At 43.0% G+C, this 22,046-nt stretch overlaps 1 protein-coding gene across 3 annotated transcripts in view; it reads left to right on the forward strand.

Moving 5' to 3' along the window:
* pikfyve (phosphoinositide kinase, FYVE finger containing) overlaps positions 1–22,046 on the forward strand; it is a 173,568-nt gene that overhangs the window by 27,103 nt on the left and 124,419 nt on the right. For all 3 annotated transcript variants that reach the window (XM_041200720.1, XM_041200722.1, XM_041200723.1), the window contains exon 4: positions 18,859–18,977. In XM_041200720.1, coding sequence (XP_041056654.1) covers positions 18,859–18,977 — 119 coding nt within the window. The remainder of the gene's footprint in view (positions 1–18,858; positions 18,978–22,046) is intronic.

Below are 22,046 nucleotides of genomic sequence, written 5' to 3' on the forward strand. Positions count from 1 at the left end.
TTTGTTTATTTTCGTTTCAATATCCTTTATTAAGTCCATGATAAACAGCCATCTCTGTTTGTCATCCCTTCCACTGAAAACCTTGCAAATAATTTAATGTTGTTAACAAATGTATATTGCTGAGTGTATTTTGCTTCAAACATTCATTTGAACTATTTCAGGGATCATATTGTCCAAGTTGGCAACATCATAAAGCCCATATATTTCTAAGATTCCCTTCTGCGCGCTCTGTCAAGTAGTAAAGGTACAAAGATCTGCCATTTTTAAAAATTCTTTCATGGGACGTGGGCCTCACTAGCTCGGCCAGCAGTTTTTATTGCCCATCCCTAATTGCTCTTGTGGTGGTGGTGAGCTACTTTCTTGAACCGCTGCAGTCCCTGTGGTGTAGATACACCCATAGTGCTGTTAGGAAGGGAGTTGCAGGATTATGACCCAGCGACAGTGAAGGAACAGCGATATATTTCCAAGTCAGGATGGTGTGTGTCTTGGAGGGGAACTTGCAGGTGATGGCATTCCCATGCATCTGCTGCCCTTGCCCTTCTAGGTGGTAGTGGTCATGAGTTTGGAAGGTGCTGTTTAAGGAGCCTTAGTGAGTTTCTTCAGCGCATCTTGTAGTTGGTATACTCTGCTGCCAGTGTGTGTCAGTGGTGGAGGGAGTGAATGTTTGTGGATGTGGTGTCAAACGAGGGGGCGGCTTTTTCCTGATGGTGCCCACCTTCTTGAGTGTTGTTGGAACTGTACTCATCCAGGCAAGTGGAGAGTATTCTATCACATTCCTGACTTGCGCCTTGTAGATGGTGGACAGGCTTTGGGGAGTCAGGAGGTGAGTTACTCGCCACAAAATTCTCAGTCTCTGACCTGATCTTGTAGCCATAGCATTTATATGGCTGTTAAAGAATCAAATAAAGGAATTCCAATTCATAATTCTTTGGCTTAATTTTGACCTGTTCAGGATTTTTATATTCATTTTGTGTCTCTGAAAGCCAGATTTTATTAAATGATGCAGAAATGAATACACCCTTAGCTATAATGAGCCCCGAGGCAATCATTTTCAAACAGGAAATGTCTCTGAAGTTAATTTGCATGGAAAACAAAAACAAAAATACCTGGAAAAACTCAGCAGGTCTGGCAGCATCTGCGGAGAGGAAAACAGTTAACGTTTCGAGTCCGAATGACCCTTCAACACAACTAAGTAAAAATAGAAGAGAGGTGAAATATAAGCTGGTTTAAGGGGGGTGGGACAAGTAGAGCCAGTTATAGGTGGAGATAACCAAAAGATGTCACAGACAAAAGGACAAAGAGGTGTTGAAGGTGGTGATATTATCTAAGGATTGTGCTAAGTAAGGGTAGAAAGCAGGACAAGCAAGGTACAGGTAGATAAAAACAAAAAACTGCGGATGCTGGAAATCCAAAACAAAAACAGAATTATCTGGAAAAACTCCAGGTCTGGCAGCATCGGCGGAGAAGAAAAGAGTTGACGTTTCGAGTCCTCATGGCCCTTCAACAGAGTTCTGTTGAAGGGTCATGAGGACTCGAAACGTCAACTCTTTTCTTCTCCGCCGATGCTGCCAGACCTACTGAGTTTTTCCAGGTAACTCTGTTTTTGTTCAAGGTACAGGTAGCCCTAGTGGGGGTGGGGTGAAGGAATCGAAAAAGGCTAAAATGTAGATATAAAACAATGGATGGAAATACATTTAAAAATAATGGAAATAGATGGGAGAAGAAAAATCTATATAAATTATTGGAAAAAAAAGGGGGTGATCGGAAAGGGGGTGGGGATGGAGGAGAGAGTTCATGATCTAAAATTGTTGAACTCAATATTCAGTCCGGAAGGTTGTAAAGTGCCTAGTCAGAAGATGAGGTGCTGTTCCTCCAGTTTGCGTTGAGCTTCACTGGAACAATGCAGCAGGCCAAGGACGGACATGTGGGCATGAGAGCAGGGTGGAGTGTTGAAATGGGAAGCGACAGGGAGGTCTGGGTCATGCTTGCGGACAGACCGAAGGCATTCTGCAAAGCGGTCACCCAGTCTGCGTTTGGTATCTTCAATGTAGAGGAAACCGCATTGGTAGCAAAAATGCAGTAGACTAAATTGAGGGAAGTGCAAGTGAAATGCTGCTTCACTTGAGAGGGGTGTTTGGGCCCTTGGATGGTGAGGAGAGGGGAAGTAAAGGGGCAGGTGTTGCATCTGCTGCGGTTGCATGGGAACGTGCTGTGGGAGGGGTTTGAGGTGTAGGGGGTGATGGAGAAGTGGACCAGGGTGTCTTGGAGGGAACGATCCCTGCGGAATGCTGCCAGGGGGGTTGGGGGGCGGGGGGGTGAAGTGAAGATATGTTTGGTGGTGGCATCATGCTGGAGTTGGCAGAAATGGCAGAGGATGATGGGGTGATAAGTGAGGACAAGGGGGACCCTATTATGGTTCTGGGAGGGAGAAGAAGGTGTGAGAGCAGATGCGCGGGAGATGGGCCGGACACGGTTGAGGGCCCTGTCAACCACCGTGGGTGGAAAACCTCGGTTAAGGAAGAAGGGAGGCATGTCAGAGGAACTGTTTTTAAAAGTGGCAACATCAGAACAGATGCGCTGGAGGCGAAGGAACTGAGAGAATGGGATGGATTCCTTACAGGAAGCGGGGTGTGAGGAGCTGTAATCGAGGTAGCTGTGGGAGTCGGTAGACTTGTAATGGATATTGGTGGACAGTCTATCACCAGAAATTGAGACAGAGAGGTCAAGGAAGGGAAGGGAAATGCCAGCGATGGACCATGTGAAAATGATGGAGGGGTGGAAATTGGAAGCAAAATTAATAAATTTTTCCAGGTCCACACGAGAGCATGAAGCAGCACCGACATAATCGTCTTTTTTTTCCAATAATTTATATAGATTTTTCTTTTCCCACCTATTTCCATTATTTTTAAATGTATTTCCATCCATTGTTTTATTTCTACCTTCTAGCCGTTTTTGATTCCTTCACCCCACCCCCACTAGGGCTGTCTGTACCTTGCTTGTCCTGCTTTCTACCCTTAATTAGCACATTCCTTAGATAATATCACCACCTTCAATACCTCTTTGTCCTTTTGTCTGTGACATCTTTTGGTTATCTCCACCTATCACTGGCTCTACTTGTCCCACCCCTCCTTAAACCAGCTTATATTTCACCTCTTTTCTGTTTTTACTTGGCTCTATTGAAGGGTCATTCGGACTCGAAACGTTAATTGTGTTCCTTTCCGCAGATGCTGCCAGACTCGCTGAGTTTTTCCAGGTATTTTTGTTTTTGTTATGGATTTCCAGCATCCGCAGTTTTTTGCTTTTAATTTGCATGGAGGCTGCTGGTTTGTCGTGTCATATTCAATGTTAATGCGATTGATTAGCTTTGAATATTTTAATGTGAACCTTTTAAACTGTCTAAAAATAATTTTGCATTCACTACTTTGGAAAGTGCAGTATAAACTGCATTCCCTTAGCTGCATCATTTTTTGATAAAACTGGCCACCCTGCTTCAAGCTCTACTTCGCATGGTGCTTTTTTTTACAGGCCTTGCTTGACAGCACCAGTGGGCTCTCTGGATGATTGGTTTTAGTGTATAAGGGCTCTGTGGATGAGTATCTTCAGTTTATAATGATTCTCTGGATGTGTTTTTCTGCACTCTTGCAAGAATGGCTAACTGCACCACTTTCCTGGAACATAAAACTGGGTAAAATTAGTTTCTGCTAACTCATTCTTTGTAAATATCCTGGAAATAAAATCATAGTAAAATAGAATAAAATCTTTATTAATCCAGTTTGCATTATGCTTGCTACACCTTTTAACTGGATACATTTTTGTTGCAAACTGTAGTGAAAATTTGTAATTAAGTTGATGTACAAAAAGAGATCTAGCACAACCATAAAGTCATTAACATCGTTGCTGCTGGTGCCTTCCTAATGGTGGATTTACTCCTGAGCAGGCTCTGCACCTGCTAATATCAGTTCTTAAAAAAAAAATGTTAAAATGAGAGTAATCTGTGGGAAATTAGCCCAAATTGATGAATTATGGGTCCCTGCACTTTAAAGAGCAGCTCAGTGGGACCATCATTTGATGCTTCAGGGGAGCACATTCTTGACCGCTGCAACCTTCAGATGCTGGCCTAAGTATGCATATTTGCGCATGCCTGCAGTTGCAGCTCACTTATGATCCTGAGACATTGGTCCCTATCAGGGCCCCAAAATCTATCCAATATTTTTATCCTGTCATGCAGTGCTCTTCTATCATTGTTTGTATAGAACCCTTTGCTGAGTCCACCAGGAAGGATGCGGGCAGAGGTGTGATGATCCCAGGCAGTGGAGGCTCCCTCATGCCTAGTTTCCTTTTCACCATAGCCACTCGCTCCTTCCAACCTCTAATGCATGCCCCTGTCCCTCCAAACCATATCTCCAGCTGGTCCAACCTGATGGGGAAGAGGACAAAGGATCAGACGGTCCAGTTCCCAAAGAACATGGCCTCGCTCTTGCCACGATTTACCTTGGCTCCTGAGGCCAATTCGAACTTGTCGCAGATGTTGAACACCCTGCGCACTGACAGCGGATCGGAGCAGAAGACGGCGACATCGTCCATGTATAAGGAGACTTTGACCTGAGTGCCTCCACTACCTGGGATTGTCACTCCTCTGATGCCCAGATCCTTCTTGATGGACTCGACAAAGGGTTCTATGCAACACACAAACAGGACAGGGGAGAGTGGGCGGCCCTGCCTGACTCCAGATTTAATTGGAAAGCTTTCTGATTCCCACCCATTGATTGAAACTGCGCTACTGATGTTAGTGTAGAGCAGTTGGATCCAGTTGTGGATTCCCTCTCCAAACCCCATTTTGGAGATCACATTCACCATGTAAGCATGCAATATTCTGTCAAAGGTCTTCTCCTGATCCAGGCTGATGAGGCAGGTGTCCACACCCCTGTGCTGTATATAGGCAGTCGTATCCCTGAGTAGTGCAAGGCTGTCAGAGATCTTCCTGCCGGCTACAGCGCATGTCTGGTCAGGGTGGATCACCAACTCCAGAGCAGATTTGACCCGATTGGCGATGACCTTGGACAGAATCTTATAGTTCACATTCAATATTGGTTCATATTAGAGACATGTTTATTCATTACGACAAGTTATTGTCTATGTCACAATGCATGTCTGAAGGCGGAGGGGCATGTTAGTGGGGTGGTGAAAAAGGTATACGGGACCCATGCCTTTATCAATTGAGACATAGATTATAAAAGTAGGGAGATCATGTTGAAGTGGTATAGAACCTTGGTGAGGCCAGAGCTGGAGCAGTGTGTGCAGTTCTGGTCGCCGTATAATAGGAAGGGTGCAATTGCACTGGAGGGGATGCAGAGGAGATTCACCAGGATGATGCCTGGGATGAAACATTTAAGTTATGAAGAGAGGTTGGATAGACTTGGGTTGTTTTCGTTGGAGCAGAGAAGACTGAGGGGTGACCTGATCGTGGTGTACAAGATTGAGGGGCATGGGCAGAGTGGATAGGGAGCAACTGTTCCCCTTAGTTGAAGGGTCAGTTACAAGGAGACATAAGTTCAAGGTGAAGGGCAGGAGGTTTAGGGGGGATGTGAGGAAAAATTTTTTCACCCAGAGGGTGGTGACAGCCTGGAATGTGCTGCCTGGGAGGGTGGTGGAGGCGGGTTGCCTCACATATTTTTAAAAATACTTGGATGAGCACTTGGCACATCATAACATTCAAGGCTATGGACCAAGTGCTGATAAATGGGATTAGGTAGGTCAGGTGCTTCTCACGTGTTGGTACAGACTCGATGGGCTGAAGGGCCTCTTTTGCACTGTGCGATTCTGTGATTCGGTGATGCCTGTTAGTCAAGAAACTTAGTCCTGGTAATTGTTATGCACTTGTTAAGTCATCTTTGGTATTGGAAGGCACGAAACACTTGGAAATCTTTCAATGGAGCCAAATGCACTTACGGCACCTAAAACTCTTCAAGCTTGAAGTTTTCCATTGACAAAATGTCAAGAAGTTCTGTTATAGAATCTATTATTTGACTGAATGCAAGTTGATTTTTTTTCACCATGGCAACACCTCTATCAATCAGAGTCCACTTACCAACACATTTTTTCATACAGTATAAATATGCTGTTTTCCATGACATTGATATTTTCTTGCATTTCAATCGGGAAACTACAGACACTGCTCAAATGCAATAAAAAATAAAACTTGAGTATTGCTGATAAAAATAGACTTTTCTTTCGATCGAAATGCTTATTTTAAAAAAGTTTCAGTTGATAAAGGATTAACTAAGCAAGTGTGACTACGGTTTATACCTGCACTTATCTCACCTTCGTACTCTTGTCATTGAATGAGGAACTAAATTGGAAGGTCATTTAAGATAACGCTTGTAAGGGGAAGTGAAAGAGAAATGGAAAAAATCATAAACTAAAAAGAATTTTGAAACAAGCTTGTAACTACTGCAAAGACAGAACCAGGACACTGAAAGCATTAAGTTTATTAAGTTTGAGAAAAAACGTAGAACCAGTTTAACTCTTGGTCTTAGAGGATTTCAGTTGATTCAGTTAAGTAGATTATTTCGTTAATAAACTGAGTTTGGATCTTAGCGTGGTAAAACATGATACTGTAAAATGTGTGTAATTTTCAAAAACTACAGATAAATAAACTTCTCCACTTTTTTTCATTTGAAATTCTTAAATCATGATGGAACAATTTAAAATAAATAAATATGTAAAATGGACTGTGTAAAAATTAGCAATAGCCGAATAACTGAACATAGAGAGTGAATCATGATGGAACGGAAGTAGGCAATTGTCTAGGTTACCAAAAATGAGTATGCCGTGTTACATTCAGAGCATTTTGCCAATTAATCAATTTATTTTAAAGGGAAGGTGAAGAGGGTATCCTCTCCAATCCAGCAACTACCACATAGGCCAGTTGAAGAGGAGAAGTTACAATCCCCGATCACACAGCGACCACAGAGACTCAGGCTTCCTGTAACCGGTTTTATTCAAGCATATGCAAGGAAGCCGCAATCATTCCTAAGAATGAAGACCCAGCTCCCAGATTGATTATATTTCATTACTTTTGTACTTTTTCTGATCATAATACATTTGAATACAACCAACACACCGGTCTCATGCTAACTCTATCCTATTGAGTACATAACATGTGATTTTACTAACCACTTATTCTAAAGGTGGTATACATAATTATATTATCCAATCAAAATTAAGACACGTACGCAAAGACATTGGTTCTCACAACTCAAGGCTGTTTGTGTTTCATCAGAGCCCCCTCTTTGTCCATTGTATGTCCTCCCATATCTAAGCTAAAACCATCTGCCCCTTCCCTATGTGAGAGGGGAGTGCACTTAATCTATTTTATGTCCTCCTTGTGTCTTCAGCCTGACTCTCAAGGCTGTGCAATGTTCATCTGGTAATTGTCAACTCTTAATATGCTTATCAGCCGTGTCTGCCTGGAGATTTTAAGTGTTCTTTAGTAAATTCTTACTATTCTCTTTTAGCATTTTTAATTTTCCCCTAATATCCCCCCTTTTTGGCCCTGGCAAAGCCCAAGCTGGCCACACCTTAAGTTGAGAATTCCTCTTCTTGTCCTTCGGGTGGCCAGTCGTCCAGACCGCCAGAGGAATCCCAAACGATCTGGTTGTATAACATAACTTTCCCTTTTCCTGACCTCCCCTTTGAAATTTGCATTGGTCAGGGAACTGATGCGCACCTTTGGCTTGTTACTGTCTGTGCCTGGAGAGTCCTTTTCCAGGTTTTACATTGATAGCACAAAGTAAGCCCCCATAAAGGAACTCAGCCATTGAGTTGAGGAAACACCATTGCCTTAAATGCTTCCCGAATTGGTAAAGCGGTGAATGCAACTTTGCTTGTGTTTGTAAATACCTCCTGCGTTTGACATGAACACACACAATGTAATTTCTTGATTTTGAACAACAATCTCTAGTACTCATCAGTACCATGTCTTTTACATAGGATATATATATCCACGTAGCCCTACACTGAATACCATCCCCCCTTTTATCTACTCCTAGGGACTCAAACCTATAGCTGTTCAGGAAAGCACCATTTGGATAATGTTCTTGAGAATGGCCATGATGAATTTTATGACTCCATCTTCTCCTCCACCTTGAGGTTGTGTAATCACCAATTCCTGCCGCTCCTTGTGTAAATTTGAGGTTTAATTGGTAGACTGACCCAAACATGTGTTCGGGATTTGTCCCGAACCTGATATCTTCAATGTCGGGTTGTACTCCATCAATTAGCTCTTGTGCTAGCATATCGCATGCCCCCCCCTGTAGCTTGTGATTCGGCTGTGTCTATTATTCTATCTGCTGTCTGCCTAAGGATCCGTCGCAGACCTTCCCCTTGTAACTCCATGGATGTCAGGGCATATCCTGTCCCGCACGCACTGTAGTGCAACCCTCGGGCAGTCTCAGCAGCCACCCAGGTGACATAATTTAAGTCATAGATCTAATTTGAATTAAGCATGGAATTGGCACTCCCAAATAGCCTTCCGATATCACCTAGTATACTACTTTTTAACCTAGCCTGTGCTTTTGCTCTAATTCCCAGAATGATTCAAAATTTATTGTCATCGACTGTCCTCTTCAGTTGGCTTCTAGCCCATTTTATGGAATTCTGGTGGCTGTGACAAGTTGTATGCAATGCTGACAGTAGTCCCGAGATATTATATGTCACTTCTATGGAGACCATAGTTACATTATGTAGTAGTGGTTTCGACTTTCCTATCCTGACTATCCCATCTATGGGGGACTTACTACATCTGGACATTGAGTGAGTCTTTGATATCCACACATAGTCAAAGTAAAACATTGTGCATTATAGCAATCATGCCTATCTATTACAAATTTACATGTTTCTTGACAATATTGTCCCTCAAGATCCAGTTCCCAAACAAGGGGATGTAGGTCCATCCATCCAGCAGTCACATTACTCCCTTGATACATCCAAATGCTTGTTGATGAAAAACCGGTGCATCCCCCATTCCACCAACCCAGTCCAGTTCTATTGTAAGGGGCGTGTACGTTCATCATTGTCCTTACCCTTGGGTAAGTACCACCATCTTGATCTATAATCCAGCTGTTGGGTTTTCTTATCCATTTCCCACTTCCTCCTTGTGGAAGTAGTACGTACTGCTCAGGGTGAAGGCAGGCGTCATTATTGACTTTGACCATGCCAGCGCTGACACGCCCATAGCCAGGATAACGGACCTGTGGAAACATTAACATTGGCTCCTGTTGTCTGGGTTACCACTTGGTGAGTCATCATATATCTTTAACTGTGTGTAATGCCTCCATTTATTTCCCATTTTCATATCTACGAGTGCGCACGTATCACCTGTCATACTTATCTCTCATGGTCCATGCCACCTGAGGCAAACCCTGTTTGCTCAGGGCTCACCTTGGCCATCACCTTATTCCCCACCGGTGGTGGTGGTGGTGGGGGGGGGTGGGGTTGGGGGCGGGGGGGCATTGTTGCTTTTTGGATTTGCCTGTTTCCATATCCTTAATCATCTGTCAGTCGTCAGTCTCTAACTTCCTCTCTCAACTCATGTAATTGCTCACTTAATTGTGTGTCCCGTCCCCCCCCCACTATAATGCCCTCAGGTAATTACATGGCCCTTTCTGTTATCAATTCAATGGGGTGAACCTGGTAGTCCTATTTGGTGTAGCCCTAAGGCGCATCAGAATGCTGGGCAATAGTGTGGCCCAGCTGTTCCCTGTCTCCTGAATTGCCTTGGCTATAGATGTTTTTAAAGTTTGGATCATTCTTTCCACCATCCCTGAACTCTCTGGGAGTGGTGAGGAATATGGAATTTCTGTTTAATCGCCTTAAGTTTACACATTCCTTTAATGACTCTCCCTGTGAAATAAGTTCCCTGATCTGAATCCATCTGGGTAGGCACCCCACTCTTTCCAGTTTACTATTTCCTGCTGCTGTTTCATGTCAGACCTCAATTCCTTAAGCTGTCTACACAACTCTACAATGCACCTTCTTTTCCTATCTTTCAGTGGCTCACTATCTTCACATCCAGTGGCACTTCTATATGGGAGCTGCTTAACTCTGCCTGTCATCAAGGTGTTAATCCTGTGGTCTTACTCTTTGTAGCTCGCAGGCACATTAATATAGTCAGTAATACATCTATTTAACCTTTTCACAGCTTTCCCATTACCTGTATCCATCTTGTGGTACATTGTTGTTAAGTATTATTTCTCCTTACCCTTCAATTGCCTCAACTACAGATTCCACATAGTTTTACCTCTAAGGTTTTTTTTTCCCTGACCACGATCATCCTAAGATTCTCTTGAGGTCAGTTTCTCCTATTGTCTTGATCGTTTAAAATGTTTCCTTACTCTTTAGGCCATAATAACTACTCCATGTCAAAGGGGATCTCTGTCTCTGGATCTTTGCTTATCTCCCCCTGTGCAGTTCCAATGACTCAGTTGATGGCCAGATTATCAAATTAATTTCCCTTAAAGCAGTTTGTACATTATGTCCTCTTTCCCTACTTTCCTCATACCATTTTACCCATGTAATAGCTATAATCTTATCCTGTTCAGGTTGTCTGGAGAGACTTTACAGTCCAATAAAGTATCCTCATAACAGTTTTAAAACAGAAATCAGGCATTGACGTGTTTTGCTTCCTTATCTTCTCAAACAACATCTTATTGTCTCAAAAGTAACCCACTAATTTATGTCTGACTTTTTTATAAGCATTATCCCAGATTCATTAACTTAGCCAAAAATTGGATTTCTGCCAAACTTTGTCAAGGTCTTGAGCTTAACTTCACATTTTGGGAACAGACTTGCAAATACAAAAGTTGCAGCATTTGAATGAGTGTCAATTGTTGTCAAAAACCTTTTAAAATGAAAATTCCCTTTTGAGAACTTTATAAGAATCAAACCTCAAAATTTTAAACTTTGTAAGAACTGTGATTAACACTATCAAATTAAAACAACCTCTTTTTCATGTGTAATGACTTGTATCCAGATTAGAAGCCCCATATGTTTATCGACACATTCTTTATCTTTGGATAGCATCCTCGTTATTCAAAGTAACCTGTTAAATTACACTGCACTTTACATCTCAAGATTGTCCCAAATTCAAATTACAGTGCTTTTGGAAAGCAGATTTCCTTTCATTTTTAACTCATCTCTTCAAAAGAAACCCCTTTTTATCCATTGGAAACATCTAGACTGTGTGTTTACGTCTTTTGGTTTTCCTAGAATCTTTCTGAATTTCAGGTAATTTTTTTTCCCTCAGAATTTTAGAATACCAACTCGTATGTATCAGTCCCAATCAGCTTGGAAGCCGATGATGAGGGTTATTCCCTACTAGTCTGCAAGAGGGTGGTACAAGGGTTGGTTCATCTCAAACAAAGACAAGCCCTGTTGTATCTTTACAATACCTTCAAATTGTGATTTTTGCCAGAAAACTCAACTCAAACCTTATACTCAAAACCTTGGAATGTTTGAGTATACATTTCCTTTAATCTAATATGGGGCTTTTGACTCTCAAGTGCTGAATTACACAAATGACAATTTAGGGACGAAAACACATTAAAGCTCACACACAAATGCTTCCTTGCACACAAACAAACACATAGATAAAGGTATGTATTTATATTCCTTTAATATTGAACTTAACTCTAAACGAAGCTTCAAGTGGCAGTGGGGGGAATAAAGGGATCTTGGAGGCTCCACCTATAGGGACAATCAAACTGACTGAAACTCATATTTTCTCTGCTGCTGCCTGTCACTGCTCACTAACTCCCCTAGGGGTACCCCCTTTCTCTTTCTATCTATCTATCTCTCTCTCTCTCTCTCTCTCTCTCTCTCCAGCACAAACAACTCTTGAAACTTAGCAAAAATTCAGCAAAAATTCAGTAGGGGACCTTTCAGGTCCCAATTATCCTTCCACATATTCCCAATAACTGTTGGTAGCCCCTGGGAGAAATCGAACTGCCGCTACGACCGGTGCAACTCGATCGAAATATTTCTAGATTAGTTTAGTTTGTTGCAGATACAGACTCAAAATGAGTACTGTAGCTTTGTCAGATTTATCATTAGCCTGAGCTCTCCACTACTCCTTGGATCATAATGGTGGGTCGCTCGGCTGCCGACCTTGTTGTTTCATTTTGATCAGCTTTCTATGCTTTCTGGCGAGATGAAGGGACATGCTTCCTTCACCTCCCTATTCTGCAACGAACTCGCGTTTGATCTTCTCGGCCATATCCACACACACGCATCCACACTACATGGTCACAAACGCACACTAAAACAGGGACCCACAGTTCCCCCGAGCTCCTGGGACTCAACCGGCCCACAATAAAACAGGACTCCACCACCCCACAATAAAACAGGAACACACAGTTCCCCCACCTGTCCACCTGAGTCTCCCTGGCCGAAACATTCGGATTCGCCCTATTAGACCTCTGTTCTAATCTGAAGCGAACAACCGGAGAGTATCTTTCAAAATGAAAATACTCACCAGATCATTGTTCCACCTTCACGGAGGTCCAGGCGAATCCTGCCAACTATGCCGCTGAAGAGAGTATCCCCTCCAATCCAGCAACTACCACATAGGCCAGTTGAAGAGGAGAAGTTACAATCCCTGATCACATAGCAACCAGAGAGACTCAGGCTTCCTTTAACCGGTTTTATTCAAGCATATGCAAGGGAGCCACAATCATTCCTAAGAATGAAGACCCAGCTCCCGGACTGATTACATTTCATTACTTTTGTACTTTTACTTATCATAATACATTTGAATACATCCAGTCGGTAACCAATACACCGGTCTCATGCTAACTCTGTCCTATTGAGTACATAAACATGTGATTTTGCCAATTATTCTAAAGGTGGTATACATAATTATATTATCCAGTCAAAATTAAAACACGTACACAAAGACCTTGGTTCTCACAGCTCAAAGCTGTTTGTGTTTCATCGAAGCCCCCTCTTTGTCCATTGTATGTCTTCCCATATCTAAAGCTAAAACTATATGCCCCTTCCCTATGTGAGAGGGGAGTGCACTTAATCTATTTTATGTCCTTCTTGTGTCTTCAGCCTGACTCTCAAGGCTGTGCAGTGTTCATCTGGTAATTGTCAACTCTTAATATGCTTATCAGCCGTGTCTGCCTGGAGATTTTGTGTTCTTCAGTAAATTCTTAGTGTTCTCTTTTAGCATTTTTAATTTTCCCCTACCAGAATGATTCTGTATCATGCTTGCATGTGATGTCTGTAAGGTTACAAAATAGTGATGGCCTTCAACACCATGACAGCTTGTTCTTACAGTTTGTTTGAGATATCTAACCAGTCACTTTATCTAAGAATTATATGGAAGCAGATTGTTATCCCAATTCAAAGATGTCAACTCCCAACCAGATTAAGGAGTTTTCAGCAGGGACACCTCCACAGTGCAAGACAGTGTTACCATTCATTGCTGTTTCTGACTTTTTGGTTTGTGTTTTCAGCCAAAATAAGACGACCCAGGTTAATTGTGAATTGAAGCCTGAGCATATATATGCGCTGAGAGTGGGATAGAATGTTACTGAGTTAAGGAAGCTCTTATAATTGTGATAACAAATGCTAAAAATAGCAGTGTTTTCCTGCCTCCTTAGAAAACCAGGGAAAAACCATCCCACCAGGTCAACGTGTGCCGTATAAAACTTACTTTTAGGTTTATCTACACATAGCATAATAACAGGAAAGCGGACGCTTAGAAAATAAAGAATAAGGTCATGAGTGACCCTTGTGATTTTTTAAATCCATTTTATAATTGAGTGAAAGACAGGGATAAACGATCCCGTGACCAATGGATCAGATCTAAGCTCTGCAATGCTGCCACATCCAATCGTGAATGGTGGTGGACAATTAAACAATTCACTGGAGGAGGCTCCACAAATATCCCCATCCTCAATGATGGAGGAGCCCAGCACATCAGTGCAAAAGATAAGTCTGAAGCATTTGCTACAATCTTCAGCCAGAAGTGCCGAGTGGAAGATCCATCTCGGCCTCCTCCAGAGGTCCCCAGCATCACAGGTGCTAGTCTTCAGCCAAATCAATTCACTCCATATGATATCAAGAAACAGCTGAAGGCACTTGACACTGCAAAGGCTGTGGGCCCTGAAAATATTCCAGCAACAGTACTGAAGACTTGTGCTCCAGAGCTTGCCACACCTCTAGCCAAGCTGTTCCAATACAGCTGCAACACAGGAATTTACCTGGCTATGTGGAAAATTGCCCAAGTATGTCCTGTACACAAAGAGCAGGACAAATCTAATCTGGCCAATTACCGCCCCATCAGTCTACTCTCGATCATCAATAAAATAATGGAAGGGGTCATCATCAGTGCTATCAAGTGGCACTTGCTTAGCAATAACCAGCTCACTGACACCCAGTTTGACTTCCGTTCGGGTCACTCAACTCCTGACCTCATTACAGCCTTGGTTCAAACATGGACAAAAGAGCTGAACTCATAAGGTGAGATGAGAGTGACTGCCCTTGACATCAAGGCCGCGTTTGACTGAGTGTGGCATCAAGGAGCCCCAGCAAAACTGGACTCAATGGGAACCAGAGAGAAAGCTCTCCGCTGGTTGGAGTCATACCTAATACAAAGAATGATGATTGTGGTTGTTGGAGATCAGTCACCTCAGCTCCAGGATATCACTGCAGAAGTTCCTTGGAAGGTCCTTGGCCCAACCATCTTCAGCTGCTTCATCAATGACCTTCTTTCCATCATAAGGTTAGAAGTGGGGATGTTCCCTGATGATTGTGCAATGTTCAACAACATTCGTGACTCCTCATACTGAAGCAGTCCATGTCCAAATGCAGCAAGACTTGGGACAATATCCAGGCTTGGGCTGACAAGTGGCAAGTAACATTTGCGCCACGTAAGTATTAGGCAATCACCATCTCCAACAAGAGAAAATCCGACCATGATGTTTGATGGCATTACCATCGCTGAATCCCCCACTATTAACATCCTGGGGGTTACCATTGACCAGAAACTGAACTGGACTAGCTGTATAAATACTGTGGCTACAAGATCAAGCCAGAGGCTAGGAATCATGTGGCGAGTAAGTCACCTGCTGACTCCCCAAAACCTGTCCATCATCTACGAGGCATCAGTCAAGAGTGTGATAGAATACTCTCCATTTCCCTGGTTGAGTACAGCTCCCACAACAGCTAGGAAGCTTGACACTGTCCAGGACAAAGCAGCCCCCTTGATTGGCACCACATCCACAAACATTCACCCCCTCCACCACTGATGCACAGTGGCAGCAGTGTGTACCATCGACAAGATGCACTGCAGAAATTCACCAATGCTCCTTCGACAGCACCTTCCAAACCCGCAACCACTATCACCTAGAAGGACAATGGCAGCAGACACATGGGAACACCACCACCTGGAAGTTTCCCTCCAAGTCACTCCATCCTGACTTGGAAACATATCGCCATTCTTTCACTGTCACTGGGTCAAAATCCTGGAATTCACTTCCTAACAGCACTGTGGGTGTACCTCCACCACCTGGAACTGCAGCGGTTCAAGAAGGCAGCTTACCAGCACCTCCTCAAGGGCAGCTAGGGATGGGCAATAAATGCTGGCCGAGCCAGCGAAGCTCACATCCCATGAATGAATTAAAAAAAAATTGACATCTTTAGATGAAAATCTTTTCTTTATTTTAAAGATACAATATTACATATAGGTGACACAATTTCCTGACTCTTCTTTCCTCCCAACATGCTTTCACCAAATGGTCTTCATATTTGTCTATTATCTGAACATATGTGAAAAAATCATGAGGGTTGTGCATCCTTTTGAGTAAACAGAAAACAGAACAGCTAGGAGAGGTGTCTAAAACACTAACCAAAGAGAATCATTTAACAAAGGAATATTCGAAAGCTGTGGTTTGTCAAGAACAACAAATTATAGAACTAAAAAGTGCGAGCAATTGCAGCCAGAGACTTGAAACCCTATTAGACCAAAAAGCCTAAAAATAACAGTTGCGTCAAAAACTTGAAAATCCAATTAGATTTTTAAAAAAGCACAACCGTCGAATGTCAGTAGATTGCCTTCCAGGCAATGGGAAAAGGAAATCCAGAGAGTTAATAACCTGTAAAGCCAAGCAAAAAGAGCATGAGGGTTTTAAAAAAGAGATGTTTGAAGAACCAGTGGAAAATTTGAGCAGCATTTGACGGGAGATCCAAAATCGGAAGCAGAATATACATAAATATGCCAACAGAATATAGAGAAAAAAGGAGACCTTGCACAGTCCACAGATGCTAGAGGGGAAAAAAAAGGCAGGTTGCACACCATACTAACATACAAGATAACAAGGCCTAGCCAGTGACACCCACATCCCGTAAATTAATTTTAAAAGAATTTGACCCATCGTGTCTGCACCAGCTCACTGAGCAACTCGCCTAATACCAATCCCCTGCCTTCTCACTGCAACCCTGCACATTCTTCCTTTTCAGATAGCAGTCTAATTCCATTTGAATGCTTCAGTTGAACCTGCCTCTATACACTCTCAGGCAGTGCTTTCCAAACCCTAACCACTTGCTGCATAAAATAGGTCCTGAGCTCGGACCTCTTGACATATACCAAACTCCCAAGCAGTTTAAAAAATGATGCAGCAGACATTGACATGGAAATTCTCTAACATTCCCTGGGTGAAAGTCTGCACGCTAATGTAGTGAGGTTTGCCAATGTACGCATATCTATTAGAGCTGTAAGCAGTTTGATCCCCTGTAGTCTTGTCTTTGTTGAATTAATTTGAAACGTTTCAATCAATTTTTTTTTCTACAAGTGTATGCTGTTTTTAAATTGTCTTCTCGATGTTTGTATGTATACACATATTATTTTTGAGATACTTTGAGCCATTTTTTTGATTTTGAGCTGATTTTAACTGTGAATATTCCACCACCAAGGCCACCTACTTCCACCTCCAAAACTGCTTTAGCTTATCTGCTGCTGAAACCTTCATCCATGCTTTTGTTACCTCTAGATTCAACCCTTCGAACATATTCCAGTCTGGCACAGTGGGCACAGATTTTGGTGATTGGCAAAAGAACCAGAGGCAATATGAAGAAAACTTATTTTACACAATGAGTGGTTAGAATTTTGAATGTATTTCCTAATAGGGTGGTGGAAGCAGATTTTCTAATAGCCTTCAGAAGGGAATTGTATCAATATTTGAAAGTGAAAGGGCTGCCGGGACATGGAGAAGAATTGAAGTGTGAGAATACCCGGATTGCTCTTGCTGAATGGCCTCTTTGTGTCCTGTATTATTCTATGTCTTAGATCTCCAGTTAGAACTGAAGAGAAAATTATGTTATACTTACATGGCCCAAAGATCTCCGAACTCTCAATGTTTCAACAGTTCTGTTTAAGTGCACAATGTTATAAAATCTTGTATTTCCATTACCTCACCATTTGTAGCAATGCCTTCAGCTGTCTCGACTCTAAGCTCAGGAATTCCTTCCCAAAATCTGTGTGCCACCGAACATTCCTGTTCCTTCAAGATACTCCTTAAAACTAACTACTTTGACCAAGCTTCTGATTCCCTAGCTTAATGTCTCCTTCTGTGGCTCAGTGTCACATTTTGTCTGATAATGTTACTTTGAAGCATCTTGGGATGTTGCACTAAATTAAAGGTGCTGTATAAATACAAGTTATTTTACTGGAAACTGGGCAAGTGTTTTCCTTTTGTACTTGTCTGGTATACTGAATAATGCTTTGATCATATAAATTTAATTAACTCCTTCCATAAAATCCATGATTTCTGACTGATGTATAGAACAGGCATAGAACATGCCTATACAGGCATGTATAAGGCATTGGTCTTCATTTTGAAATTTGGCAAGGATGGACATCTTCCATTTCAACTTTTTAAAACATTATATAAAAAGGAGTTAGAAATTCTGATTTTTTTTCAGATCATCCATGGTGACATGTTATTGCCAAGTGTACTTAATTTCACTTAATTTCCTGTTTGAGAGGTTTACTCTCTCCCTTCCCTCTACCTGTCTTTCTCTCTCTCTCTCTCGCTCTCTCTCTACCCCCCCATCCATCACTGTCTGTCTTTTTCTCCCACTTCCCCTTCTCTCTCTCTCTCTCTCTCCCCACGCCCCCTCTCTCTCTCTCTTTCTCTCTCTCTCTCCGCACCCCCCCTCGAGGTTATGAATACACATTGATTCAAGGATGCCATCTCTGATACCCACATCTTCAGTGGAGAATGTCATTAACGCATTCCACTTTTCAAGGTAACATTCCTTTCCATTCCTAATGGAGGCAAGATCTCCCTCCCCTCTCTTTCCTCCACACACACACACACACACACACACACACACACACACACACACACACACACACACACACACACACACATTCATAATAGGGAACTCAGACGAAACTTCTTTACCCAAAGATTGGCGAGAATATGGAACTCCCTACCACAGGAAGTGGTTGAAGCGAATAGTATTGATGCATTTAAGTGGAAACTGGACAAGTATATGAGGGAGAAAGGAATAGTGGGTAATGATTGAGTCAGAAGGGGAAATAACGGAGGCGGCTTGACTAAAGCAGAAATGTCGACATAGACTGGTTGGGGCAAGTGGCTTGTTCCTGTGCCATATATATGCCATAAATGCCAGTCTGATTTTAAGGAAAGTTGCAAAGCATTCAGCTCCTGAACAGCTCAGTTTACCAAATACAAAGGTACTACATACATATTTTCTGTTGTAATCAAAATTAGTTTTTTTCCTGTTATAATCTGTTATGTTTAAGATTGTTTTTGATTTATTAATTAGATGGTCGTAGAAAACCAGATGTGTCGATGGGAAGCCATGATCCTCGAACAGCAGTACAACTGAGGAGCCTTACTACAGTTCTAAAGCGCTTGAAAGAAATAATGGAGGGAAAAAGCCAGGTACAGTGTATAGTAAATGACGATGATTTAAGTTATGAACTTAATGCAGCACAAAAACAAAAACTGCTGGAAATATTCAGCAGTTCAATCAGTTTGTTACCAAACTGGAAATTGCAAGGAGGGTTTGGGCAATGCATTTCCGTTAAACAGTCAATAGAAGATCTGAGATCCACCAGAGCTAACTTAAAGAGCAACAAACCAGCAGGAGAGCAGTGTTTATGCAGAATTACACAAAGAAACTGGAGAAGAGAACTTGATTTCCATTCTGCATTTATTTTATTTTGTGGGGAAGCACCAAACATTTGGAGAAAAAAAATCATTGCCAAGCTTCTGAAGCAGGGGGAACAGAAGTGATTATAACAAGTGCTGTGATGTTACATTATCTGTCCCTGGTAAATTTTTCTGTATTTTTCTTCTTGGCTTGCTCCAAGAAGAGCAAAACAAAAATAAAAATACCTGGAAAAACTCAGCATGTCTGACAGCATCTGCAGAGAGGAACACAGTTAACGTTTCGAGTCCGTATGACTCTTCAACAGAACTAAAGAAAAATAGAAAAGAGGTGAAATATAAGCTGGTTTAAGGGGGTGAGGGGTGGGACAGGTAGAGCTGGATAGAGGCCAGTGATAGTTGGAGATAGACAAAAGGACAAAGAGTTGTTGAAGGTAGTGATATTATCTACGGAATGTGCTAATAGGTGGCATTAAGGGTAGAAAGGTCGAGCAAGGTACAGATAGCCCTAGTGGGGGAGGGGTGGGGGGAAGGGATCGAATTAGGCTAAAAGGTAGAGATAAAACAATGGATGGAAATACATTTAAAAATAATGGAAATAGGTGGGAAAAGAAAAATCTATATAAATTATTGGAAACAAAAAAGGGATCAGAAAGGGGGTGGGGATGGAGGACAGAGTTCATGATCTAAAATTGTTGAACTCAATATTCAGTCCAGAAGGCTGTAAAGTGCCTAGTCGGAAGATGAGGTGCTGTTCCTCCAGTTTGCATTGAGCTTCACTGGAACAATGCAGCAGGCCAAGGATGGACATGTGGGCACGAGAGCAAGGTGGAGTGTTGAAACGCCAAGCGACAGGGAGGTCTGGGTAATGCTTGCGGACAGACCGAAGGTGTTCCGCAAAGCGGTCACCCAGTCTGCGTTTGGTCTCTCCAATGTAGAGGAAACCGCATTGGGAGCAACGAATGCAGTAGACTAAATTGAGGGGAGTGTAAGTGAAATGCTGCTTCACTTGAAAGGAGTGTTTGGGCCCTTGGACGGTGAGGAGAGGGGAAATAAAGGGGCAGATGTTGCACCTTCTGCGATTGCATGGGAAGGTGCTGTGGGAGGGGTTTGAGATGTAGGGGATGATGGAGGAGTGGACCAGGGTGTCTTGGAGGGAACAATCCCTGCGGAATGCTGCCAGGGAGGAGGGGGGTGAAGGGAAGATGTGTTTGGTGGTGGCATCATGCTGGAGTTGGCAGAAATAGCGGAGGATGATCCTTTGAAAGCGGAGGTGGGGTGATAAATAAGGACAAAGGGGACCCTATCATGTTTCTGGAAGGGAGAGGAAGGTGTGAGGGTGGATGCTTGGGAGATGGGCCGGACACGGTTGAGGGCCTTGTCAACCACCGTGGATGGAAAACCAAGGTTAAGGAAGAAGGAAGACATGTCAGAGGAACTGTTTTGGAAAGTGGCATCATCAGAACAGTTGCAATGAAGGCGAAGGAACTGAGAGAATGGGGTGGAGTCCTTACAGGAAGCGGGGTGTGAGGAGATGTAGTCAAGGTAGCTGTGGGAGTCGGTAGGCTTGTAATGAATATTGGTGGACAGTCTATCACCAGAAATTGAGACAGAGAGGACAAGGAAGGGAAGGGATGGACCATGTGAAAATGATGGAGGGGTGGAAATTGAAAGCAAAACTAATAAATTTTTCCAGGCCCCGACGAGAGCGTGAAGCAGCACCTAAGCAATCATCGATGTACTGGAGAAAGAGTTGTGGAAGGGGACCGGAGTAGGACTGGAACAAAGAATGTTCCACATACCCCATAAAGAGACAGGCATAACTGGGGCCCATGTGGGTACCCATAGCCACACCTTTTATTTGGAGGAGGTGAGAGGAGTTTAAGGAGAAATTGTTCAGTGAGAGAACAAGTTCAGCCAGCTGAAGGAGAGTAAGTGGTGGATGGGGATTGTTTGGGCCTCTGTTCAAGGAAGAAGCGGAGAGCCATCAGACCATCCCGGTGGAGGATGGAGGGATTGGACGTCCTTGGTGGAGAGGTGGTTGGGGCCAGGGAACTGGAAATTGTTGATATGATGTAGGGTGTCAGAGGAATCACGGATGTCGGTGGGAAGGGACTGGACAAGGGGAGAGAGAATGGACTCAAGATAGCAAGAAATGAGTTCCACGGGGCAGGAACATGCTGACACGATTGGTCTGCCAGGGCAGTCCTGTTTGTGGACTTTGGTAGGATGTAGAAACGGGCCATCCGAGGTTGGGAGACAATGAGGTTGGAAGCTGTGGAAGGAAGATCTCCAGAGGAGATGAGGTCAGTAACAGTCCTGGAAACAATGGCTTGATGGTCAGTGGTGGGGTCATGGTCCAGGGGGAGGTAGGAGGAAGAGGAAGTGGAAGACTGGGATGGTCTGATGGCTCTCCGTTTCTTCCTCGAACAGAGGCCCGAACAACCCCCATCCACCGCTACTCTCCTCCGTCTGGTTGAACTTGTTCTCTCACTGAACAATTTCTCCTTAAACTCCTCTCACTTCCTCCAAATAAAAGTTGTGGCTATGGGTACCCACATGGGCCTCAGTTATGCCTGTCTCTTTATTGGCTATGTGGAACATTCCTTGTTCCAGTCCTACCCCGCCCCCTCCCATAACTCTTTCTCCGGTACATCGATGATTGCTTCGGTGCTGCTTCATGCTCTCGTGTGGAACTGGAAAAAATTATTAATATTGCTTCCAATTTCCACTCCTCCATCATTTTCATATGGTCCATCTCTGACACTTTCCTTCCCTTCCTTGACCTCTCTGTCTCAATTTCTGGTGAAAGACTGTCCACCAATATTCATTACAAGCCTA

Source organism: Carcharodon carcharias, chromosome 12 (genome assembly GCF_017639515.1).
Source record: "Carcharodon carcharias isolate sCarCar2 chromosome 12, sCarCar2.pri, whole genome shotgun sequence".
NCBI lineage: Eukaryota > Metazoa > Chordata > Chondrichthyes > Lamniformes > Lamnidae > Carcharodon > Carcharodon carcharias.